Source organism: Pseudochaenichthys georgianus, chromosome 9 (genome assembly GCF_902827115.2).
Source record: "Pseudochaenichthys georgianus chromosome 9, fPseGeo1.2, whole genome shotgun sequence".
In the NCBI taxonomy this organism is placed as follows: domain Eukaryota; kingdom Metazoa; phylum Chordata; class Actinopteri; order Perciformes; family Channichthyidae; genus Pseudochaenichthys; species Pseudochaenichthys georgianus.
The window spans coordinates 24,658,184-24,685,555 of NC_047511.1; the positions used below are offsets into that span (position 1 = coordinate 24,658,184).

The 27,372-nt window shown below is 42.6% G+C and overlaps 1 protein-coding gene across 1 annotated transcript in view; it reads left to right on the forward strand.

The window, feature by feature from the left end:
- The window catches only part of oxct1a (3-oxoacid CoA transferase 1a), a 55,937-nt gene that overhangs the window by 4,604 nt on the left and 23,961 nt on the right, over window positions 1–27,372 (forward strand). The window contains exons 4-12 of the mRNA XM_034091885.2: window positions 1,610–1,745; window positions 1,830–1,979; window positions 5,808–5,914; window positions 6,728–6,788; window positions 24,777–24,884; window positions 25,195–25,309; window positions 25,806–25,900; window positions 26,534–26,582; window positions 27,081–27,153. Of these exons, the coding sequence (XP_033947776.1) occupies window positions 1,610–1,745; window positions 1,830–1,979; window positions 5,808–5,914; window positions 6,728–6,788; window positions 24,777–24,884; window positions 25,195–25,309; window positions 25,806–25,900; window positions 26,534–26,582; window positions 27,081–27,153 (894 nt within the window). The remainder of the gene's footprint in view (window positions 1–1,609; window positions 1,746–1,829; window positions 1,980–5,807; window positions 5,915–6,727; window positions 6,789–24,776; window positions 24,885–25,194; window positions 25,310–25,805; window positions 25,901–26,533; window positions 26,583–27,080; window positions 27,154–27,372) is intronic.

Here is a 27,372-nt window from a genome sequence, read left to right on the forward strand (position 1 = left end):
TGTGTGTGCCAGGGTGCTTTTCACATGTATCTGTTTTTGGTATTCTGGGTGCACATGGCCTAGTTATCTTGTCAGCTGATCTGAGTTGAGGACAAAGCATTAGTTCTGCCTTCCCAACTTCTTTAAAGAATAAAAGGAAATCCACTCTTTGCAAAGTCCAGCTTTTGTCTTGGCTCTGAAGAGTAGGAGCGGAGAAAGCAATAGAGAGAGACCATATTGTGGAAACATGATTTTACACTTCCATGCTGCAAACTGTTTTCAAGTTGTATTCCATTGCTTGTTGCAATTGACTTGATTTGATTGCATAGTGTTCTCCGATTAATATTGCAAGACAAAGTTGGAAATAAAAGACCATGAGTTGTTGGATAGGATTTTACTATGCTCCTCTATCACAAGACAATACCTCTCTCAACATGTCTTTATATGTTATCATAACTTAACTTTCATAGGGTAATGAATGACAAGCTCCATGAGATCAGTCCTCTCATAGCTGCTGGCCCATTCCATCAGTATTTCAACAATCCTATACAATAACCTTCCTTTGTCATAGAAAATTTGGAAGTATTACAATACTTTGTTTAAGAATGACTTTTCCTGCTGTCAAATTATTGTTTGTCCAGGTTTGATTGTCTGTCCCCCCTAGCAATGACACATTGTAGTGAAATATTTCAGTCAATAAACAAAGAGGTGCTGGCAGTGGTACTCCAGGCCTGCAGCTGCGTATGATCTTTTATTGCAGCTGTGTCTTTAAGTAGCAGAGCTGCCAGAAAGGAGCCGTATCACTTGGCTGGGCCCAGTTACAACCTTGAATAACCTCTCTGGGATTTGTTGTAACTTAAACTATGTTAAAAACTGTAAAACAAAAGAAAGGAGTGATAAGATAAGATGGACCTTTATTAATCCCTGTGGGGAAATTCAGTAGTTCAAACAGCAACAGGGAAAGGGTGGAAAATAGGACAGCACAGATTCACACAGATTAATAAAATCAAAAATCAAATCAAAGATAAAAATAATAATACAATTTAATAATGAAAAACTATGACATTTAGAAATGACTAAACAATTAAAATGAGCATATATACATATTGGGTCATATGAACTATTAATTAAGAAATTAATGTAAGAAGTGGGCACTAATCTAGTCTCAGACAGTGGAGGATACTGCATCAAATAACATCAGATTTCTTTTTGGACAAATCAACAGAAGAATACTTCTTGTCCAAGTGAATAAAAGCTCTACAAGCTACATATATGAAACAAAAAGTAGTCTATATACCAGTTATACACATCTGAAAACTACAATTTGTCCCCATAATTCTTTGTCTGCTGAAAGCTTTGACAGGTTGCATGGAGTTGGGCTTGATTCGGACGTTGTTGCATTGAAGTTATACAATCTTTGTATAAACGAGGTTTACCGTGCTTATGTTCCCCATTTTCTTTAAAACCTTAATTTGTGAAGCGTTTGATTCTTTTTAAATATTGAAGATTGTCTTGAGATATATATATATATATATATACATATATATATATATATATGTATATCTTTAATATGCTGCACCTTATCCTACCCATTTAACGGTTCATGATGCTTTGTGTATGTTTTCTTCAGAGTGGATAACTTCGGCCTGGGCCTGCTGCTGAAGACTAAGCAGATCAAGCGGATGATCTCTTCATACGTCGGGGAGAATGCTGAGTTTGAACGACAGTATCTGACAGGGGAGTTAGAAGTGGAACTAACGCCACAGGTTGGTCAGAACACATGTGGAAATATATACAACAATACATGAATTTTCCTACAAGATATGAATATGTTTCTCTTTTCCTGACAGGGAACTCTTGCAGAGAGGATCAGGGCTGGCGGGGCCGGGGTTCCTGCCTTTTTCACAGCCACTGGATATGGCACACTGATCCAGGAGGGAGGCTCTCCCATTAAGTACAACAAAGATGGCAGCATTGCCATCGCCAGTGAGAAGAGAGAGGTGAGATGTTGCAGTTGTGCCAAAAAGTCCATTATCTTTCTTATGCCTTGTTTGGTGGAGTTAAGAACTGCAGTCTGCAGCTATGGCCATGAATAGTGTTCATAACAACCCTAGCATTATTAGCTTTTGCATTGTAGTTCTTGCTAGAAAGAAAGCAAATTTCTCTGTACAGAGGAGGATACATAAGAGCATGGGTCCAACAATTCATCTGTAAAGGCTTTACATTACAATTAAAACAATTGAGAACTGGCCACTGCAATGAGTTCAAGTTTGTAATTTTAATTTGCATTCAGAGCACACAGTCATGTCTGGGTGGGGCGTGCATTGTGAAGAACATTTCAAAATAACTTGTTTGTCTTGTTTGTCTTGTTTGATTTTAGTATTGTAGCATGCCCACATATACTGCACTTTAATAATAACAGAAACATTTATGGTTCTCTAAGGCAGTGGTTCTCAACCTTTTTACACCAAGTACCACCTGAGAAAATAGTTGGCTCTCCAAGTACCACCATATGACCAATGTTAAAATACAGTCGTACAGTTCATGCAGGACTCGGAGGCAAATGTATTCATAATAACATTATTTATTGTCAGCAACAGCTACTTGTGCAGTCACTCACTCACTCACTCACTCACTCACTCACACACACACACACACACACACACACACACACACACACACACACACACACACACACACACACACACACACACACACACACACACACACACACACACACACACACACACACACACACACACACACACACACACACACACACACACACACACACACACACACACACACACACACACACAATTAAATGCAATAGCTTTCATAGCATGACCACAGTGACATATATTGCCAAAGCTCTATGTTGCAACATATACACACAAATAAACACAAACAGTTATAAACAAACTGCTTAGAATTTGGTGTGTCAGCTCAGTTTGATTCCCTCAGGCAGGCAGAGACTAACTGTCCTGCAGCTCTCTTTATATTCCCAGAGTTATATTCTCTCACACACACACACACACACACACACACACACACACACACACACACACACACACACACACACACACACACACACACACACACACACTCAACTGGGAACAGAACCAAATAATAACAAATTCCAACTGTACAGTACTTCATTCATACACACACTCTCACTCTCTCTCTGCCACACATTCATTGGTGTCCATTGACAAGTCACCTAAATCTAATGAGAAGGTTGCGCCTGTCTCCGTGAACACAGTCCTTTGATGTCTGGGGCAATCGAGGTGAGCTTCAGTCTCAGGTCTGGCTCAGCATTCAGCCTGCTTCTGTATTTTGTTTTAATAACAGCAAGGGAAGAGAAGCCTTTCTCGCACAGATATGTGGTCGCAAAAGGAAGGAGAAAGCGCACAGCTTTGTCAGACAGGGCGGGGTATTCTCTGTGTTGCTTTATCCAAAAGTCCACTAAAGACTGCTTTCTGAAAGCAGGCTTTAGTGTTTCATCACAAGACAACTCTATTAAACTCTCCTGCTCAGCCACAGTTAAGTTATTTGGCAGTCCAGAGGCTTCCATGCTGAACAGGCTTCTCATCCAGCTGTTGTCTTCGGTCATCACTGGGAAATACTGGCGGAACTGTTGTCTGAGTGAGACAAGGTGTGCAACCATGTTGTCCCTCACTCCTTCATCAAGGGTCAGCTCGTTCTCAGACAGAAAACTCTCTAAAGCAGGGAAAGCTGAAACATCAACTGCCTTGACTTTGATTTCGAAGAACTCCAACTTTTTCAGCATTGTGTTGATTTTGTCCTGCACATCAAACACATTGATGGAGAGTCCCTGTAGTCCCAAATTCAGGTCGTTTAAATGGGAGAAAATGTCTGACAAGTATGCCAACTGGCTGAGCCACACTGTATCATCAAACATATCTGATAAGGGGACGTTTTTGTCCTGTAAGAAGACTTGGACTTCTCTGTGCAATTCAAAAAGCCTTGAAAGCATTTTCCCTCTTGATAGCCATCTTACTTCTGTATGGAGCAGAAGTTGGACATGCTCGCTGCCCATCTCATCACAGAGCACTTGGAATAGGCGAGACTGCATCGGGCGGGCCTTTATGAAGTTCACACTCTTCACAGCAGAGTCCAGCACAAACGTCAAGCCATCGGGCATCTTCTTCACCGCCAGCGCCTCCCGGTGGATGCTGCAGTGTGTCCATCGCATCTCCGGTGCAACCTCTTTCATCCGAGCTGCTACTCCGCTGTGGTGGCCAGTCATAGCCCTCGCACCGTCTGTGCAGACTCCAACACACTTCTTCCATTCAAGTCCATTCTCTTGCACACACGCGTCTAGGAGCTGGAATATGTGCTCAGCTGTTGTTCTGGTCTCCAGTGGTTGACAGAACAGAAAGTCTTTCTGAGCTGCACCATCATGTTCATATCTGACATAAACCATCAAATTGGCCAAATCTGCAACATCAGTAGTCTCGTCCAGCTGGATGGAATAATAGCTACTACTTTTAATGCGCTCAATCAATGTATTTTTAACATCGTCTGCCATCTCTACTATTCTCCGTGACGCAGTGTCATTTGAAAGTGACACCAAATTTAACTGTTTGGCAGCTTTCTCGCCACACATGATTTCTGTCATTTCTTTTGCGAGTGGGAGACAAAGTTTTTCACCAATTGTGTGTGGTTTACCGGCTTTTGCAATGCGGAGGCTGGCACGATACGAGGCTTCCTGGGCCTTGGCTATGGGTGTACAGCTGGATTGGATCGTTGACCTGCACTTATTCAGTAGATCACTATTTCTTGTAAAGAATTCCGCTGGCTTGTCTTGCAGGTGGGCGTGTTTAGTTTTAAGGTGCCGTTGGAGGTGCGATGGTTTCATAGAATTGTTACTTAACACTTCACCACAAATCACGCACTGTGGTCTGGGCTCATTATCTGTCCCACTGCAGCTGAATCCAAATGTAATGTAACCCTGGTTGTATTTCCGAACTGGTTTGTGTCTCTTTTTTATGGACTCACTTGCGCTGCTGCTGATGGAGTCACTCGCAGCTACGTTAGCAGCGTTAGCACTGGGCGGCGTTGTGGCTGTGCATATCACTGTTGCGTTGCTGGTGGAGCCTGCGCTTGCGCTCGCTTGACTGTCCTCCTCCTCATTCACTTGTTCCCTTTCGCCGGTAATGTTCTCCTCTGTACCTCTCTTCCGTATACCTCCCGTTTTGAGCCACGTTTTTAGCATAATTCAGCTTTCTTTCATAGCTTGCTTGCAATGTTCTAATCTTTCGCGGGTAGTATGGTAGTCATAGCAACGCCAAAAATAAATAAAAAAAAATTTTTTCGTTTCTAAATCTAAAAACAACAATAGCCTATTACAGGGGTCGGCAACCTTTTTGATATGAAGTGCCATTTAAAAAAGAAAATTGTTATCAGCGTGCTCAATAAGATCGAGAATTATCAACGGGGAGCTTGACGCTTGTCATATCAGCAGGAGGGCGGGGGAGCCTCGCTGCGGGGAAGCAGTGTTTTAAATAAATATTTTTTAATATTTCAGATTCCTTCGCGTACCACCTAGCGGAAGCTCGCGTACCACTACACAGGTTGAGAACCACTGCTCTAAGGATACAAAAATACATATGTTCACTGATGGCATAATGCTTGAATCTTTGCTATACTATTGATTTTCTTGTGTGGATGACAAAAGCTCAGCAGTATTGACTAATCTAGGTCTGGACTCAAATTTCTGTCTGTAAATGCTAAAAAACACACAATCTTCATCCTCCCCTGCATCCAGCGCCACTCACTTATTGAATTGTGTTGTCATTGTACAGGTGCGGGAGTTCAATGGCAGGCACTATATCATGGAGCAGGCCATCACTGGAGACTTTGCACTGATCAAGGCATGGAAAGCTGACAAGGCTGGAAACATTATTTTCAGGTAACTGATGAACTGGACAGGAATATAGTGCTGGTCACACACCAGCAGCACAGACCTGTCGTGTTATGGCAATAGTCGTATTTATTTAGGAAAGGATTCAGCCTCCTGGGTCGAGGCACATTAGATCAGACTTAATCACCTCTGGTATGTTTGCACAACAATCTGCTCACACTGCTGATGTCATGTGGTGAGAGTCAAACAGTAATTTAAAGAAAGGTTGAATATGTTTTTCTAAGATGGCCATATCAATGGGAAATCAATTATTCTAATTTTGACCATAGGGATATACTGCAGGGGATGATTCTGATCAGCACATTTTTTGTCTGTTTTAGCTAAATGGTTTTATTTAGTTGTTCTAAATGTTTGATACAATCGTAGTATTTATTTATTAACCAATTTAAGGAAATTGTTACATCACTGATAATACTCTTTTAGTTCCAGTTTAACCATATTCATGGTTGCTGCCCATTGTCAGATAACACTCAAATACACTGTATATCACTCATATTACCTGTTCATGAATATTGTATAATATTGTGTTTATTTATAAGACAATCAATAGTTTTGACCCTTTGTCAAGCACCAATGAGGTAATTTGCACCAACCTGATTTGTGAGAATGATTGAAATCAGAAGATGTAGTACAGCCTTTCTCCACAAGGGCGCAACCTCGTCCAGTAAACTAACACTGAATATTAATTCTTGGATGTTACACTGAACATTCTTGTGTTTACTTGCTTATATCTCTTTGTTTTTTCTTTCTATTACTTCTAATTGTTTTTGAAATCACCTGTTTTTTGCTCCTTCCCCTCAGGAAAACGGCCAGGAACTTCAATCAACCAATGTGCAAGGCAGCCAAAATCACCATAGTTGAGGTATCAATTTCAAACTACCTAATGACTTGCTTTCACTCCTGATGTCTGCCTGGAACATGTAAACTGTCACATGTCTATCAGTCTATTCACAATCTCAGCTTTGGTTTGAACAGCTTTCATGCATTATGTAGACTTTCATTTCAAAATCTCTGGAGTAGATATGCATCTCCATATACCTCATACAGCATGATTTCAAAATCCTTAGTTAAAGCTATTCTTAAACTAAAGCACCTCCTGAAAATCATCTGGAATGAGCACAAAAAATATGCAAATTCATCTCTAAAGTTTAGAGATTGTAGTTAGTTTAGAGTCTTAGTTTAGAGTCTAAACTAACTACAATCGCAACTGTGATATTCTTTAATAAAGTATTGATTTTGTCCTTATAATACCCATTAGATAAAGTGATGTAAAACATTTCCTCACTTTCTACTAAATAATTTGGGGGTAAGAGGGTGATATCACAATAATGTATTTATGAATTATTTTGACCACTATAATGTGTGTACGATAAAGAAATCAATAAAATAAAACCGCTGTTTCACTTTTGAACCCAACCACACAAAGCTAATAGTCTTACATAGAACCCATAGCAGTTAAGCAACAGAATATAGTCATCATATACTAGATGCCATCTCTCAAAGGATGAAGTAGATACAAATAAAAAAATCAATTTTCAAGGACGGGAGCGAAAATGTGAAACAGGTTTAAGGGTTTACTGGTTTAAGGCCATGTGTTTTATAATCATGAATTGAAATTTTACCTTGAATTGGGAATGGTTTATATTCCTCTAAATATCATTTTTAGATAGCATATATTATAAATAGACTCAAAGTTTGAAGTACTTTACAAAAAATGTTTTCCTCAACCAGTACGGCCAAAAACCAAGTGAGGATGTCCTGCTTTCTCTGGGATATCTGTGTTATACCTACTGTCATTCTATCCGTCTGGGTACCCACTTATATAGGAATATGATCGCTCATTGTGTGTGTGTGTGTGTGTGTGTGTGTGTGTGTGTGTGTGTGTGTGTGTGTGTGTGTGTGTGTGTGTGTGTGTGTGTGTGTGTGTGTGTGTGTGTGTGTGTGTGTGTGTGTGTGTGTGTGTGTGTGTGTGTGTGTGTGTGTGTGTGTGTGTGTGTGTGTGTGTGTGTGTGTGTGTGTGTGTGTGTGTGTGTGTGTGTGTGTGTGTGTGTGTGTGTGTGTGTGTGTGTGTGTGTGTGTGTGTGTGTGTGTGTGTGTGTGTGTGTGTGTGTGTGTGTGTGTGTGTGTGTGTGTCGATAGTTACGGCTGTAACTACGGTTCTATGAGTCCCGGATGACCGCCAGAGGCGGTGCTTTAGCACTGGATATGTCCATCGCGCGCATGCGCAGCTCGAGTACCAATAACAACAAAGTCACCCGTGACCCACGTGACACCGGCTATATCAGCCGGTATTGTCAGAGGATCTGTTCCCCGAATCTTCTCGCGAGCACACAAGAATTCTGAGTGACAGGGAACTCTGGCGGTCATCCGGGACTCATAGAACCGTAGTTACAGCCGTAACTATCGTTCTATTTCGTCCCTACTGACCGCCAGAGGCGGTGCTTTAGCACTGGATGACCTATACCAACAATGTCATGAAGAATCCAAGCCCTTGCTCACCACTGGAAGCAGCGGAGCTCGGCAAAAGGACCACGCCCAAAGAATGGGGAGTGGCGACATTGACCTGATGACAACTGGAGAATGTGCCAGAAGACGCCCACGACGCCGCGGCGCAGATGGTCTTCAGGTGCACCCCTCTCAGGGTAGCCCAATATGTTGAGATGCTCCTTGTAGAGTGGCATCTCAGCCTGCTGGCAGGGGGCGGCCACTGGCCCCGTAAGCCTGTGAGATGGTATCGACAACCCAGTGGGGCAGCCACTGGTTAGAGGGCCTAACCTCCTTTAGTGCCGCCAGGGCAAACTCAAGAGTTGCTCCTCCTGCCGTATACAGGCAGTAGCCTTGATATACGCCCTTTGGGCACCCCCCGGGCACAGCAACTTCGATGTGCCGTACTCCTGAATGTCAAAGCGTGCCAGCTGGGCAGGCTGATTGAAGTGAGTTTGTGGAAGGACCCCGGGCGGGAATGCCACATTTGCCCAAAGGGCAACGCCTGAGAGTCTCACCTCGGGCATGTATTGTTTATGGAGAGGACATGCAACTCCCCGACTCACTTCCCTGAGGCTATGGCAAGCAGAAATGCTGCCTTTGTGGGCAGCCACCTAAGCCCCACCTGGGCCAGGGGCTCGAAGGGAGGAGGTGATAGGGCATCCGGCAGCAAGGGCAGGTCCCAAGCCGGAGCCCTCGGGGTGCAAGGGGGACTCTGCCGTAAAGCCCCTCTCATAAAGAGGGACACCGACCTGTGGCACCCCGCCGTGGCGCCGTCGACCCGAACATGTTGGGCAGAATCGCAGCCACATAATTTCAGAGTGGAGTGAGAACGTCCACTATCTAGAAGGGACTGTTGTCTAAGCAACAATGTACATGCTGTCCCCAAGGAACACGCACATTCTTGCCCCCCAGTTGGGGTAGAAAGTGCGTGAGTGCAAGCTGCCCGGCCCGAAGCTCTAGCACGTTGACCCGGCACGCACTCTGCTGGGCAGACCACTGACCCTGAACGGTCCTGCCCTGCCGCACTGCACCCCACCCTGAGAGACATGCATCTATGGTGATGGTCTCCTGGCGGGATGGGATGGCGCCCATGGGCACGCCTACCAGAGATAGGCCCTGCCCCTCCAGCGTGACGGAGAGTGGAGCAATGCTGCGACACCCTGACTTCACTGTGCCTGTGCCACTTGGCGTCCAAGTGAAGGCTGTTCAGCCACATCTGCATGGGGCACAACGACAGCGGGCCTAAGGGCCCAGCGGCCGAGGCCAGTCTGACCAAGGGCCGGAGGAACTGAATATAAGGCACCCTCTTGCCCAGCCCACGTGGAAGTAGGCATCCCTCGGTTGGGAACCACTCCACCTGTGCGTATGCAGTAGTCAGCATATAGAATGGCAGCACCTTCAGGAATCTGTTGATTCCTCTGAGGTCCAAGATCGGGTGAAATCCGCCGACTTTCTTGCTCACGAGAAAGTATGCCGAGTAGAACCCCCTGGCTAAGCAGAGGGTCTTACTGGGTTGATTGCGTCCTTGGACAAAAGGACGGACAACTCTTGGCCCAGAGGTAGGGCCCCTGCCGGATCGCTGACGACTGTCAATTAGACCCAGCCGAAGGCTAGGGGCCGGAGCTGCAGTCCGTACCCCTGGGTTAAGGTGAAAACCACCCAAGGGACGGAAGTACAGACCGCCCAGTAACTGAGCTGCTGCTGGGAAAGCAGCCGCCGACCACTCCCGGGATTTCAGAGCCCAGCCCCCCGGACCCTGGAGCCTCTTGGGGGGTTCCGGTAAGGCTCTGGGGCACGAGGCCGCCTGAAAGGCGGGCGACATGGGGCACGAAAGTCATTGGGAGGCGGTTGAGTGGGCCGCTAAGACCTCTGCAGACCACCCCTGTAATCCAGCGGCTGAGTGCGGCTGCTAGAGCGGCCCCTGGGCCTGCTGGGAGTGGGCACAGGTCTGCGAGGACCCGAGTGCTGCTGCCTGGTCTGCCTAGCTTGGGCGGCACACTCCAGTGCCTCCAGGGCAGCTGATCTAAACAGCTCCCCTGGCTCGACTGGTACGCGACGGAGGACTCTCCGTCAACCGGAGGAGGTGCGTCAGCCGAAGGAGGGGCGCCAACCGAAGGAGGCGCCTCTTGGCCCTTCAGCCCAGGCTGAAGGGCCAAGAGGCGACTTCATCATGCCCCTATCGGCAGCTAGCCGATCCACTTTAGAGGACAGCCTATTTCTAGTCCTATTGGGGGGAGCACACAAAGCCATCGCTCCCTCAAGTCGCCGGGAACGGCCGAATTGACTTGGAGGAGTACGTGACAAGGAGAGGTGTCTGTTGGCTGCTGCCAGACGTTCCACCTCAGTGATTCGAGCCACTCTGAGCACCCGAGGCATGCAGCTACAGCTCATGCAGGCGTTTACCGTGAGAACCTCCCTCAGATGCTCGTCCCCACTGACCGCCAGAAGCGGCCGAGGCAGGAGGGGCAGCGGTCGTGGCCGTCCTCGGGCTCAAGAGAAACCCTAAAGGCGCTACATGAATGAACCATTCTGTAGGTAGCCAGATGCAGCGTAGCCGGGAGCGGGTGCGGGAACACAGCCTTCACCAGCTACCTGCTTAATGGAAAGAGTAGAGCGTTGCTGCTACTCGCCGAACAGAAGAGGGATGTAATTACACCCACGTTACGGCAGAGGGAGCGGGAGCGAGATCACTGCCTTCACCTAGCTGGATTAGTAAATAAGGCAGTTTACCAAGAGCAGGGGCGAAAACACTGCCTTCACTGGCTGAGCTAGAGGCGAGTGCCAGATGCAGCGTAACCGGGAGCGGGTGCGGGAACACAGCCTTCACCAGCTACCTGCTTAACGGAACCAGGCAGTTTAGCGTCTACCAGGAGCGGGGGCGAGAACACTGCCTTCACTGGTTAAATTAAGACGAATGCCAGATGCAGCGTAACCGGGAGCGGGTGCGGGAACACAGCCTTCACCAGCTACCTGCTTAACGGAATAAACAAGGCAGTTTAGCGTCTACCAGGAGCGGGGGCGAGAACACTGCCTTCACTGGTTGAGTTAGAGACGAATGCCAGATGCAGCGTAACCGGGAGCGGGTGCGGGAACACAGCCTTCACCAGCTACCTGCTTAACAGAAAAACAAGGCAGTTTAGCGTCTACCAGGAGCGGGGGCGAGAACTGCCTTCACTGGTTGAGTTAGAGACGAATGCCAGATGCAGTGTAACCGGGAGCGGGTGCGGGAACACAGCCTTCACCAGCTACCTGCTTAACAGAAAAACAAGGCAGTTTGGCGTCTACCAGGAGCGGGGGCGAGAACACTGCCTTCACTGGTCGAGTTAGAGACGAATGCCAGATGCAGCGTAACCGGGAGCGGGTGCGGGAACACAGCCTTCACCAGCTACCTGCTTAACGGAAAAACGAGGCCGTTTGGCGTCTACCAGGAGTGGGGGCGAGAACTGCCTTCACTGGTTAAGTTAGAGTCGAACGCCAGATGCAGTGTAACCGGGAGCGGGAACACAGCCTTCACCGGTTACCTGCTGAACGGGAAGAGTAGAGCGGTGCTACTACTCGCCGAACAGAAAAAGGGATGTAGCTACATCCGCATTACCGGTAGAGGGAGCGGGAGCGAGAGCACTGCCTTCACCTAGCTGGGTAAAATAAAGAAGCTAACAGTATACGCAAGACGTTAGCCGAGCGGCTGCTGCTAACGATCAAGCGAGATCAAGTCAAATAACACACATGTTTAAGACCAGATAACTAGCTTCTAAAGAATAGAATAGCACAGAGCCGTAGTTACAGCAGTAACCATGGCCAGGGCTCACACAGCATCTAACCGTAGTTACAGTAGTAACTATGGCCAGTACTTACACGGCTTAGAACCGTAGTTACAGTCGTAACTCTGGCCAGTACTTGCACGGCTTGGATACTTACACAGCATAGAGCCGTAGTTACAGTAGTAACTCTGGCCAGTACTTGCACGGCTTGGATACTTACACAGCATAGAGCCGTAGTTACAGTAGTAACTCTGGCCAGTACTTGCACGGCTTGGAACCGTAGTTACAGTAGTAACTATGGCCAGTACTTACATGGTTTAGAACCGTGGTTACAGTAGTAACTATGGCCAGTACTTACACGGCATAGAGCCGTAGTTACGGTATTGCCTATGGCCAGTACGTGCACGGCTTGGAACCGTAGTTACAGTAGTAACTATGGCCAGTACTTACGGCTTAACCCCGTAGTTACAGTATTAACTATGGCCAGTACTTCCACAGCTTGGAACCGTAGTTACAGTAGTAATTATGGCCAGTACTTACGGCTTAGAACCTTAGTTACAATAGTAACTGTGGCCGGTGCCTAAAAGTGTCAGCCAACGGCTGCCCACTAGACAATATAATATTGGGAGGATGAAATCCTCCTTAATGGCCATACATGCAGAGCACACGGCACACACAGTGAAGATTGTTCTCTGCATATCGTCCTAGTGCTAGGAGTCTAGTACTAGGAGCAGTAAATACCACGATATAGCGCAACTGCAACCATACCATGCGTTTACCGGGAGCAGCAGCGAGAGCACTGCCCTCACCGGCTGAGTTAAATAATGAAGCTTAACCGTACATGCAAGGTGTTAGCCAAGCGGCTGCTGCTAACAATCAAGCAACCAAGTCAGAACACAATGTTAAGACCAGATAATTAGCTTCTAAGAAAGAGAACAGCCCGCTTAGAACCGTGTCTGGTTACAGTAGTAACCGCACATGCCGAGCACACAGCACCCGCCGTGAAGATGTTCTCTGCATATCATCCTAGTGCTAGGAGTCTAGTACTAGGAGCAGTAATACAACGAACTAGCGCTACTGCAATCAAACCCTATGCTACAGGGAGCGGGAGCACTGCCCTGAGTTAATAGTTAAGCTCAACAGCAAGGTGTTAGCCAAGCAGCTGCTGCTAACAATCAAGCGACCAAGTCAGAACACAAATGTTAAGACCAGATAATAGCTTCTAGAAAATAGAAAGTACTTACCTTACTTTCTGCATCTAAACAAAAAACGGGTTTAAAGTATGACACTCTTGGCTTTCCATACTAAATCGAATGAGGGACGCAGCCAAAGCTGGGACTCAAATGCTAATGATAGCTCGGGCACAACGCCACAAGCAGAACTTTCAAAAGAGCATAAGGGCAGCTTTATGGGAGAGGAAGCGGGAACACTGTCGTCACCAGAAAGTCTAAGCCACAAACAATAAGACGGTAATCAGGACAACTTGGCTGGGAGCGGGTGTGAAAACACAGCCATCACTAGCAACAAGCTGACACAAACCTGTCTGTCGAGGCTCTGCACAGCCGGCGCAGCTCCTGGAGGACGCGTCTAACGACCCGTAGCTCCGACTGTCAGTCGCGAAGCTTCACGCGGCCAGCTGTTTGCAGAGAAATCCCTCAGATCAAACGTTCAAACCTGAACGCTGTAAGCTACGAAAACGTAGCCACGGTACCCTCGCGCAGCGAGAAGATGAAAAGGAACAGATCCTCTGACAATACCGGCTGATATAGCCGGTGTCACGTGGGTCACGGGTGACTTTGTTGTTATTGGTACTCGAGCTGCGCATGCGCGCGATGGACATATCCAGTGCTAAAGCACCGCCTCTGGCGGTCAGTAGGGACGAAATAGAACTCCCTCTCAGCCCCTCCAACACAGAAACAGCTTCACACCTCCCATATAGACACAGCTTGATTTAGAGAGCAGCAGGGAGAAAAACTGTGTGTGAAAACCATAAAACAAAGGCGCCTTCTGAAAATAAATGGGTAGCGAAGGGTCACTCGTAAATCTAACTGCGTTTCACAAAGCACATTTTCAATTATTCCACGGTTGCTGGACGTGAGATATAGTCTTCTGTTGAATATAATAATGTCAAAAGTATATTTTCTCACAATGAGACTATATCTTCAAATTACCACTCAAATGGTTTAAAGCTGTAAATGGCACATGCATTCCTTGAGTTTCATAACAGTGTTTTGCGTCATGTTTAACCCTGATGACAGGGCCATGTTGCCAATGATGCATATCATAAATTAATGCAAACTAGTGCCAGGGTAAAAAATAAACTGCTACATTTTCTTCTAAATTGGATTGAAAAGCTAGTCACTCTGACAGCATCAATGCCACAAATGTGTCTGTGACATCTGCTGGAGTTGTGACGTATGAGGTAGTGGCATGAATACTAATGCTTACAAAACTGCTTTATGAGATGCAAGCTTAATCGGGTAGATTCAACAGTGAACTGTCTGCTCGAACCATTGTGCACACAGAATCAACTGCAGAGGTAATAGGATGAAACAATTCTTATTGGGTTTAGAGACAACACAGGCTGCTTTTAATTTGACTGAGACACATAAGTGTTTTTTTTTTTCACTATCCAGGTGCGTTTTCAAGATTGTTTTTGTGGCATTACTACTCTCATATAGAGTGGCAGGAATTATAGTCAAGAGAGGGAGAGGACATGACAAGTTAAAAGCAAGATTTACATTTCCCCATATCACAAGCTTCCAGGATGCACCTGCCGTACTTCAGAGGAATCAGAAAAGTTATGAACACAAACAGCTTCTGCAATGTCTCATGATTTTAGAAATAATTGTTTGGATTAATTTTAAAAATGGACACAGTATAAAAAGCCTTTTTAATTGGTGTGACGCCTTGAGAAATGTTTTTTTAAGTTGCCTATTTAAGAAAATATGTAGTGTCTTAGTCAATTAACTCACCTAAGACCCAGTCCAGACGCTGTCACAGATTTTCAAATGTGGGGAAAGGAAAGCTCGGCATCTGCTTCTGAACGTAAATAAATCCATTATAAATGTCATTTTATTTTCCAGCACTAAAACCAGACAGTTTCAGACTACTGTGTCACATCACTCTTTGAAGATTTTCCATGTCACTCCTTTTTTATGTCATGCTCTAATAACACATTGTCCTTTCAAACACACCAGAGATCAACTAAATGGTTCTCTCTTGTGGGGCATTCATTGTAAACTGTGCTGCAGTCTGACAAATGATATCAAACAGGATTTCCAAATGTTAAGTTAAAGTTCAGTGTGTTTCAGTGCATGTATTTCTTACTCTCTGTGGCTATTGTGTTTTTTATATCTTACTTTTTGAAAATGTACCAGCTGAAAAGTGAGGTCTCTCACTTTCCAATAATGGATACATGCATCTTAATACAACATGAGTATCACCTTTTTAAATCTATTAGTCTTTCAATTGTGTATATGATATTCATTAGGTGTGTATCACATATAACTGCCTGCACACTTTTTCTTATCCTCCTATCAAGTGATTTGTCAGATTGTGTGTACCATTTTTATAATGCCTTTTTTATGGCAGTGCAGTAGCATAATGCACATGTATCTCAGCCTACTTATTGGTGACAATAAAATGATAGGCCTGTGTTGTTAAACCCATTAAGAACCTTTTAAATCTGATACTGAAGCAATTACTGTCTCTCTGAGAATACATGTATCTTTAGGATTCAGTGCATGCTCAGTAATAAATCTGTTGAGTTGCTGTCAATATTGACCCTGACGTCTTGGTGCACTGCTAAAGGCTGGAAGAGGAACCAATGGACAAGGTTAGATGTTTTTTAAGCTATATATTTAACTCACTTGGCAGCTCAGGCCAGTGTGTGGAAAGCTTTCTGAGCATCATGTTGCATTGTAAGATGCTGAACTGATTTATTTCTCTGTAGCCTGTACACAGCCAGGGAGGCTCACGCTGTTCAGGGGCTAAGCAATTCATTGTTATCAAAGGGCAAAATATGTCAGGAAATTGAGGTGGGAGACTACTAAACATTGGGTTGAATAAAGATGATAGACTTCTCAGTTTCAGTCAAATTATAACATGCCCTTATTAACTATTTATTTAGTAGATTAAGTTCAGATTAGAATAGTTTAAACTATGTCTTTAAAATATTTTCTCAGTTGTGAAAGTAATTACTTTTTTATTGGAGAAAAGAACATACCTTTTCCTTTTTGTCACCTGTTAATAAAATACCACCACAGTAAGGTGTGTAAAGGGGATTTCAATAAATACTGAAGAGCTTCCCCTTGACGCTAACCATGGTGCCCGTTAGCCTCTTGAATATAATTTTAGCCATCCCACTCTTCTCTAATGTTTGTTTGAATCACCTGTGATTGACCTCCTAACTTGCAGATTGAGATGGCTGTCTCGATTTCTTTTTCTCCACTTGTACTTAATAGGCGTCTCACATTTGTACAGCTTTGTTCCATTTGCATTTTCAATTAAGAAAAGTACACACTGATTGTCCTTCATCTAAGTACCAATTTTAATTAGAATGCTGAGCAACTCCTTCACCTAAGGCTCAGTAAATGTGTGTAATGCATTAAAACCCTTAGGGGCTAACAGAAGTGTAGGTATGTTACCTTTTGTCTCGACCTCTGTATGACATTTATGCACATTCAACGAAGAACACAACATCATGATTAAGCTCTTATTGTACATGAGTCATTTTGAACAGATTAGACAATAACCACCTTTGCGCCTTCATCATAAGTAACCACTGGCTCATCACTGTAGTCCACATTTTTATAAAATCTTCGACTATTTTCTTTTGAACTTCAACAGGCAGAAATGGTGTCAGAAACCGAGATAACACAAAAGCACTTTGAAAATTACCAGATCATCACTGGCTCCTGCCAAGGTTACTAGGCAACCAAATCCTGCTATTCAATCTTTGAATGTTCCACGGTATCCGACTGGTCCAGTTATTCCCTTATCGCAGTCGCAGTGAAAGGGCCGCATTGCATTGTGGGAAACAATACATCCAAGACTGAACCAAAGCAGTGGTTTCTGCTGTTTTTCTACCATCAGTCACAGTAAATGACTCAACTGTATTCTGTTACTGTGGCAGTGCGTTGTGGTGGCGTGGGTGTTGGTGTGCACGACCAGTCATGCATGAATTGGATGAATGTTTTTGTCAGAATTTGTTGTTCTTTTAACCCAGCTAGAGAACTAATTAACTTAGCCTCCCCCTTAACATTGTGTTAAAACATAAATAGCAAAAGACCTACAGATTTAGCAAAACACAGGCAATCTCAGTTACATTTATTTATTTTATTTATTCATTTATATAACAGGGACAGCGCACATTAATGAACATTTCTGTAAACGTGCCAGAGTTAGCCAAGAGGCTATTTTTCATCTGTAGTCCCTGGACAGATTTTAAAAGTCAACCTAAAACACATTTCATTTTAAACAAGTAAATACAATACATTTAAAACAAGCAACAGTCATTACTGGGATACTTAAATAAAACAATTTAAAATATAGAACATTAAAACAAAATAAATAAAACAAAACAAAAGAACATGTTAAAACACAGGCGGTGGATTGTAAGGAGCAGAAGATTGGGTCAGTGTTGGCAGAGCTGATTCCTCACTAACCAGGTTTTGAGTTGGGATTTAAATAAAGTGAATGTGGTCTGGTCTCTGATTGGAGGTGGGATCGAGTTCCATTGCTGAGCAGCTTTAACAGAAAATGAAGACTGACTGAAAGAACTTTTTCTGAGTGGAATAATGCAATCTCCTCTCGCTGCACCTCTTGTTACCCTAGTTGCAGTTGTGCGTATGTTAATAAACTGTCTAAGAGGAGGTGAGGTAAGGCCGTTGACAATCTTGTAAAAAAGGCAAGCATTTGCATGTTTAATGAGGTTTTCCCAGCTTAGCAATTTGTATTTTTGGAGTATTGGGCAGTGATGCGAAAAAACAGATTTTTTTGTCCAGTATTTTGAGTGTTTGTTTGTACAATGACTCCAGTGGTTTTAATGTTGTTGTACTGGCATGTGACCAGGTAGTTAAACAGTAGGTGATGTGTGAGAGAACCATAGAGTGTGTGTACATGATGTTTTGTATTAAGAATTCCACTATATGATAGTTAATGTTTTATGTTGTTCCTTTTGCAACTTTGTCCATGGAATCATATAGTTGGTATCATCGTTGTACGGGCTAAAGCTTTGTTTGCCTCCTGCTGGGATTTTAATCATTTATCATTTGACAGCACTGATAATGCCTTGTTGAATTTCTTGCCTTGTTATAAATGTGCCCCTGATTAATTCCATTACTCCAGCAACTGTTGGCCAATTGTTATAAATCCACACATTTTCCCAATCATTTCCTGCCTTAAGAGGTTCAGCATTTGTGTCCATAAGATGGGCAATTAATGTAATCATTTAAAGTTGTGGTGAAGGGTGTTTGGGGTATCGACTTGTTATCTATCCAGTTTGTATCCCTTCTTGAAATCACTACCACAATGATGCGAAAATTACCATCTTGTTTTATTTTTTAAAGAATCAAATGTGCCTTCCTTTAATGCAAAATGATATAAAATTCCTTATTTCCACACTGCTGAATCCTATTTTTTTTTTTTTTTAAATACTAGTATTTGACAACAGCAAAGTTTGCATTGCCTTCACTATTGTCACATTTTTTTGACTTTGAGCTAAAACCTCTCAGATCTAGCTAGACTACAACTACAGAAAATTGCTGTAATAACAATGGACAGATGGCTATAAAAGCCTTTGACATGCTTCTTCCCCCTCAACAGTGCATATGCTCGTGTTTATGCATGTAACGAAAGAGAATATGTCACAATGACACTGACATTTTCATCATATATCCCCTCAGTAGAGACTATTTTGAGATTTGAATTGGTGACCTTCACCATAATGGAAGACAATAGACGTACATACACAAGTACATTCACACCAAGACGTGAGCTCATGATTGAACTATTTTCTAAGGCAAGGAATAAGTCTTCTATATTTATGTGTATGGTTGTCTTTTTTCCAAGTTCATTTCTGAACTGGTGCATACATTTATGCACATAATAAACTTCCTTCTGTCGTCTGATTAGAGTAGATAACTGAATGTAGTCTTTGGGCTTTCAGCCACTCAGGTTAGACCTCTCCAGCATTAATTTACGGAGCCCTGGAGGGTTAATAGAGAGAAAAATAAATTAAACGTGGCCACGCTTTATTAACTTGTGCGCACGAGATGTAAAGCGTGGCCACGCTTTAAATACAATGAGGTCACGCTTTATTAACTCGTGCGCACGAGTTAATAAAGCATGGCCACGTTTAAATACAACGAGGCCACGCTTTATTAACTCGTTAAAAGCGTTACGTGGCCTGTACTACGAAGCAGGATTTGCTATTTACACTACTCATTCATGAAGTATGACGCTGCGCTGTCAGCACACGTCTCCATGTTTGTGATTGGGCAAATGTTGCTAACCCCGTCCCTTTCACGTGAACGCGCTCTCAGCCGGACAGAGAAACCCTGGTTGATTTACTGAGTTGATAACCAGCTTCGTAGGACCGCTTGGCGTTATCGCGTTTGTTAGGGTTAGTTAAGCCGGGTAAGTCAAACATATCCAGGGTCTGTTGAACTGGCTTCGTCGTTCGTCGTCGAGGCAGTAACGTGTAACTCAGCAGAATCTGAGAAGAGCAGCACCAGCTGCAAAGAGCGGTGCCTTTTACTGTTTACTTCACTGCGTTTCCCTTCATTAGAACCGCTGAATAGAGGTCGAGGCTGCTACATTTAACCCTACACACATCGAACTACCAGAGTATTCCCCTCGTTTTATGAAGGAGATGTCCTGTCACCGGGGCGCATGATGTGTGTGTGTTCGATGTGTCCGACACCACCGGCATTTGTTTTCAAATTACCACGAACAGTAATTTACACAAATCTGGTTCTCCATAGTTATGTGTATTCCCAAGTGAAAGAAATGTGTTTAATCTTAATCTCGATGTAGTGCTATAGTCCTGCCAGAGTGCACCGGAACAAACGACACTATCATAAACAAATGCACACACACACACACACACACACACACACACACACACACACACACACACACACACACACACACACACACACACACACACACACACACACACACACCCTGTCGACCGGACATATTCTTCATAAAACGTGGCCACGTTTTACCTTCTCGTGCGAACGCTTTATTAACTCGTGCGCACAAGTTAATAAAGCGTTCGCACGAGAAGGTAAAATGTGGCCACGTTTTATTTATTTTTCTCTCTATTAACCCTCCAGGGCTCCGTATTAATTCAGACATTTGAAGATACACTCATGTTGAGCTGATGAATATTTTATAACCAGTCAATCTCAACTGCTTACCTTTTTAAGGGATATTGCTGGCAGTATTATCAAAACATTGCTGCTAAAGCATCGCTACACTTTATATTACCTTATTCTGAACGTAAGAGGACATGCAGAGCATTTTGATTTGGCATTGACTTGTCAATTTTCGCATGCATTTGAATTCTAGTGCAATGCTGACATTTACTGATTGACACTAAAGCCAGCGACAGTGTAGGGTAGGGCAAAGGGTTTAATATTCATTTGTACTGTGGGTCTGATAGTATCGGTTCAACACATACAAGCGGAAACAGTCCAGATAAAAAGAGATGAAAGGAGACAGTAGAAAGGAAAGACAGATTTGCTAAACATATGCAGGGCCTGGATGTTTGAAATGGAACATTTGCATGCTATGCGCTCTCTATAAGTTCAAAGTTTACTGATGACTGCCTATCATCTGAATCTGAAGCACATTGCACAGAGGCTTAAGTGTTCTTAGAAATGTAAACATTTGAGTTTGATGTGTTTGCATTGGCTATCTCCCATGTTCTGGATACCATGCAGGCTGCCATTGACGAGGCAAGTTTCCAGTGAGAGGAAACAGATTGCTCATGGTGTCACTATTCTGGGTTAGAGGATAAAGCAAGAGCTGAGCCCCGAAAGTGGCAGCAGAGCATGGCCATGTGCCCACATACACAAGCACACGTACGCACACTGGGAGGAAGATAGAGGGGCTATAAATACACAGAGTAATGAGTGTGGTGTCGCTGTCATCCACATGCTGTCGCCCGTAGCCCCACCGTCTCCGTCTCCTGACTGTCGCATCTCAGTGTGCGCACAAAGACGCATAGACAACACGCAGATGTGATGGATTATTAACTAAGGAAGCCTTGTAATCAACGTGTTGGCCACTAAAGCTTTGAAAGTCTGTAAAATACTAAAAACAAAAAGAAATTGACTACTCCAGATATAAAGAAAATTTATTAATTAAGATATTGTTTGTCAGTTAAATAAGTCCCATTAATGTTTAACATCCATGTAATATAACATTTAACCTTGCTAATGCTAGACTTTATGAGGGGTAATGTCAAACCTCCCAAACATTTCCAAAATAAAATAGCCCAGAACTACTTAACAAATATAAAATATTCATAGTTCCATACCTCATGTTAAGTGTGTCCATTAAGAAAAAGCTATGTTCTCCATTGATTAAACTGATGATGAATATAACTATTTATTTTAATATGCTGTGGGTATAAATGGTAATAAGAGTTTTTGTTGACTCTAAATGTTCTCCTCTTGGACGGCTTTTAAAAGTGTAAAATAAAGAATGTTCCTCATTAGTGAGCCCATTGTAATCAAATATGTAATAAACATACAAGATGTTATCATATTATCTTTTGTTTGGACTGTCAGAATTATTATTGACATATTATGTGAACACAAAAATGCCTGATCCTGATCATTTTGGGATTGTCACGTATGGCCAATGGTCATAATGAGTTATCAGCTCAAAGGAATACCTCCCCTCAGAGCATTGAGGTTGTTAAGTGCTCAACGGTTGTTGTGCTGCTTCTAAATTTATGTTAGCATAGTAGTGTTTGTCATTTATGATTCATCATTGGATTTAGTTCCATGTACTTGAAAATATGGTACTAATGTAGAGCGGTTTGTTGTTTATTTTGGTCGAGCAAACATTAGTGATAAGCCTGGTATATTTCTGGCATTGTTTATTAACCTCAGGGAAAACACAGGATGCAACACCACTGCTAGTGGTTTATTCTAGGAATCTGGTAGCATTGTGATCCAATCAGTTTGAGATTATCAAGGTTCGACCAACCTCACAGCCTAAAAAAGCACAAACCCTGAAAAAAGGCTTGTTGTGTGTGTCCCCAGAGGGCACTTTGATTCCCTCTACCCTCCTGCCAGCTCACTTCATGCCTTGCTCTGCTCTCATTGATGTGAAAATCGTTTTACAGATAGGAATATCAATGTGTGTGTCTGTGCGTGTGCCTGTCTGCTTGATCCACACACCTGCTCATTTGTTTTTAGTATGTGTTATTCTTGTGTGTTTGTTAGTATTTAATTGTAATGCTTTATATGTTGAACCTTCCGTCTGAACTGCATCTGAGCACCGGTGCAGGCGGAACACATCACCCGGATAAAAGGAGCAGGAGGCTTTTTTATGTACACAGCATATTTAAATTGTATGAGCTTGTCATTATGCTTTGAGTTAGCTTTGGAAGGCTAATTGATAATCTGGCTGAATACATGGTCTGCTTGCATATGATTGAGAGACAAACAAACGGACATAGAGAAATACATCTCCAAGAAGTGATTTATGTTTTTGAGAGTCTCACTGTTTGACACTTTTTGATTGAGGAGACACAATTAGGGATGGATACACTTAATTCAATTAATCATAAACTGTAATATAAGCCATCAAATATTCGATGCAATTCCCGTCCGGCACCCCTCTTCCCTATTTCATACTGTGACTGTTTTATTATGTGATGATCTCAGGCTTCCTTGATAAAGATGTCTACGGAAATTATCACAAAAGCAAAAGATGAAGCCCCCAGAGAAAGATGTGGGTGGATGTGTGGGACTGCTGTATCAATTCCCTCGCGCTATCAATCTCCTCTTCCATGGCCTCGTTTTCACTGTGGAATATTACAGATTTACCATAAAACAACCAAATGTATCAGAAGTCTAAAATCACTATCCAGCCCAGAGTGGCCTTAACTTACTACAGACAAAAGCCTGCGTATCCATGACAACACTAAGATGGGATCCACTCTTAGCCATCGACTCCTCTCAGTCAGAGCTGAGAGCTGAGGGAGGAAGTGGAGATAAGGAGAGATTCAATTCAATTTGGTCTGAACGCCTGCTTGCCCCCTCATGGAGATGGAATAAGTAGGTTACACACTGAGCTACACAAGAGTGTAGCACAAAAAAGATAAAGGGAAGGGCGAGAATAAATAATGTTGTCATGGTTAAGTCCCCTTTGGGTACCCAAATATGTAATGATCTCCGTTCTTTTCAAGTGCTTTCCCGCTTGAGGAATAATCAATTATATTTGATAGAGAAAAACCAGCTCTCTAAAACAATGCCCACACTATGCCTTCCCGGCCTAGTTAAATTCCAGCATTGATATATCATTTGAGGTGTTTAAAAACATCCTACGAAGAGGAGCATGGCATCTGAGTCTTAGGAGATAGATCTGGTTAAAATGGGCATTGAGATTGAGGGGAGCCCACACATGCTGTGCCTGAACACCTGTACAAGTGGAGGCTGTAGACTGAGTTTATAGCACCTGATGTTACCTTCATTCTGGGATTTCTATCCAAGTCATGTTCACCCAGCTCTTCTTAAATCAATAGCCTTTCCCTCCTGTGTTGTGTTAGTCAGACAGAAATAACCCTTTATTCTCTGCTGCGAGACACTTAGGTGATGCACCTCTGTCTCTGTCAGGAATACATTGTTTAGAGTTACCTGGAAAACAGACATTTTCTAATATACCATTAAACATAACATAAGTGTTTTGAGAATATTTAGACATTATATGTTGCCAATGTTATATTTCCTCGAGTGACATCCCAAGAATAGGCTGAGCTGACATGTAAACCTTGCAAAAGTCTTGAGACTGGACTATACCTAAATAAAAAATATATAGCCAAGCAATGTTTCCTTTGACCGTCTTCCCAATTTCCCCACAAAAACACCAACAAATCTTCACAACCCACATATACTCTTCATCACCTTTGATCCCTGAACCAAACTATGTTCCCTGGGCTTAAGTTGTCAGATGACAACTGTTTTTAGTCAGCCGAGCTGTTTTTTGGTACACAGAGTTGTAGTTGCAGGAAGAAAAAAAGTAACACTTTCTCCGATAAATATTTACCCTTCCTTCCCCCATGAAAATCACGTCAGTAACATCATTTTTAAACCGGAGAGCAAATATCTGCTTGTGCGTCACCTTATAATTGAATACAAAATATTTGTTCTATCAGGAATTGCCTAAAGATAATTACAAATCTCTTCTGGTCTTTATCATTTAATCTGTTTTATTTCACAGCTGGGAGCAGCAGATGTTATTTTCTTATACCACCGTTCCATCGGTGCGTGGTTTCCTTAACTGAACTCTCAATGGTGGTGAGACATTTTACAAGGGAAGGTGGATTTCAGTTCTGTCCCTGTGTCTTTGTGTAGGTGGAGGAGGTGGTGGATGTTGGGACCTTTGCTGAAGAGGACATCCACATACCTAGCATCTATGTCCACAGGGTGGTCCACGGAACCGGCTACGAGAAAAGGATTGAGGTACAAAAGAAGACTTTGCAAAGCAGTGTTGAATGAAAAGACTATGTACATATCAAAATTCTTCAGTCATGTGTAGCATTCGTCACTTTCTTGAAAATCCAGTTCAATACAATTGGCTACATTAATTAAAATGGATAAATGATTGATGCTATAACGTGAAGTTAAAATTATTTTAGCAGGGTTTTATATTGCCATCATTGTTCAGAAACACACAAACCAGCTCTTATCTGTGTGTGTCCTTGCACCTGGCCAGAAATATCCTCTCAACATGCTGTCTCCCTGTTCCTCATATATTTCCGGATGCTTCCAGAAACGCACAGTACAGACAAGTCAAGACGAGAAGCCCAAACCAAAGAAGGACTCGGACATTGTTCGGGAAAGGATCATTCGACGGGCTGCACTGGAGTTCGAGGATGGAATGTATGGTATCCTTTAAAAAGAATACATATAAATAAATGACCACGAATAAAACCAATCCAGGTGTAAGTAATAAATATGTGCTGCCCAATTGTAATTACTCAGTAAATACTTGTTTGCTCTTCACAAGGTTGATTACAATGGCAAATTATGCACGTTCTTTTTTTTCCAAGAATTTCACATTTCCATATTAATTGAATAGCATTCCTCCTTATGAACACAGTCTTAACCTCTAAGGTTTTTTAATTTTTATTAATAATACCCTTTTATTTAAGCAGTTTTGGTAACTTGTATCTATTACAACTTAATAGTTTTATAGATTTGAGAATTGTCCACACAACTAAATCTTTTAGTTATTTACATTATGTGGGATGTGGAGTGATAGGTAGATTATGTTGAAGCAGCTTTCAATCAATCCTCTATATTTTTCTCTTGATCTCTATACCTGCTTTCCATGTCAGTATTACAAATGTAATAGTCACCATCTTTAACAGAGTTAATCAGCAAACCTTGGTATTGGTATCCCCATGCTGGCCAGCAACTTTATAAAACCAGACATCACAGTGAACCTTCAAAGTGAAAATGGGATTTTGGGACTGGTAAGACGCCTACAGAGAGCTTTGTTCCCCCTCAGGCTTCAGTGCTTTCAATCTCAAAGCCCACGAGCAGCATATTTTCTGTCCTGTGTGTAGACTGTTGTTTTAAGCGGCAGAAACCTTTTAGAACTGAATTTTTCTCTGAGCATGTAGCAGGATGAATAGTCACTAATTTGAGCGATGTCTGTCCTAGTTTTGCCCCTTGAGCTAGTGGAAATGTGCTGGGTTTGTTATGTAACAGATTGTGCTGGTTTGACTCTTTCTCTTCCATTTTTCTTTTGCACAATCATTATTTGCTGGCTGAGCTTTCAACAAAAGCTGCTGCTATGGAATGACTTTCAAATCAGTTGTGTTGACAGGAGAATGTAGGTGCCTATGCTAATGCATTATTTGTCAAAGTTTCTTTGAATTAAGAGTGCCAGTTTTAAAAGAGATTCTGCTCTCCTTTCCTCTACACCCAAATGTTTTGGTCTCTTTATTGAGCACAGAGAATGTCAATGTCTCATCAAATCACTAAAATGTGATTGTGTCTGTTTCTCCCCTGAAAGATCTTGGTCAGTGAGGCTGAGTGACGTGTGAGTGTATGTGTGACCTGTGCACACACTCTTGTTTTTATCTTATTCTCTTTTTGTATAGGGCCCATATCCCACTGAGGATGCCGTGGATGCAGACCTGATTAATGCCGGTGAGAGTTAACCTTCCTAAATACTTCCCAATAATAAATGTATGTTTATGTAAAATATGTATATTAATCTTTGGAATCATTTGTTAAATTATGAATTGATTAAGAGAGCTTTTCAGCTAAAATGTGAATCTGTATATATGTTTTCTGACTCTTCTGCATTAAAGACAATCATACTTGGATCAATGCTTAATACAAAGGAGTCTTTGTAAAGATCAAGAGTTTTTTTCAGATGCACTTTTAAAGTGATATTAGCATATTGTTGTCATCTGACACCCCTCCAGTTACAATCAATTATTAATGGATGCACAGTCTCTTTAATTTTTCTATTTATTTATCTTGCTGTATATTTAACTTTATTTTGTAGTTAAATGTACTACAAATGTTAAATGTCTTTGTGATTATGGTTGTTTTTGTTTGCTTCTATATGAGTGGGTTTTAAACTTTGCAATATTTCATTTTGCCAACAAAACCTCTCAAAGATATCTCTTTGTTCTGCAGGGAAGGAGACGGTCACCGTGCTGCCAGGGGCCGCATATTTCTCCAGTGATGAGTCATTTGCCATGATCCGAGGGTAGGCCATAACTAATAAGCTTCAAAAACGTATTTATTCTCTCAAAAGTAGATGACATTTATAGATTAACATATAGACAGCGTATTAATACTTGAACGTATTTGACTATGACGTTTGTGGTGCAGTTTTATTGAAAACATTTATACATTTAACTTATAATTTCTCATACATTTCCTTAATTCAATAGTTTATCACATGCACAATATGCAAGCTATAGGC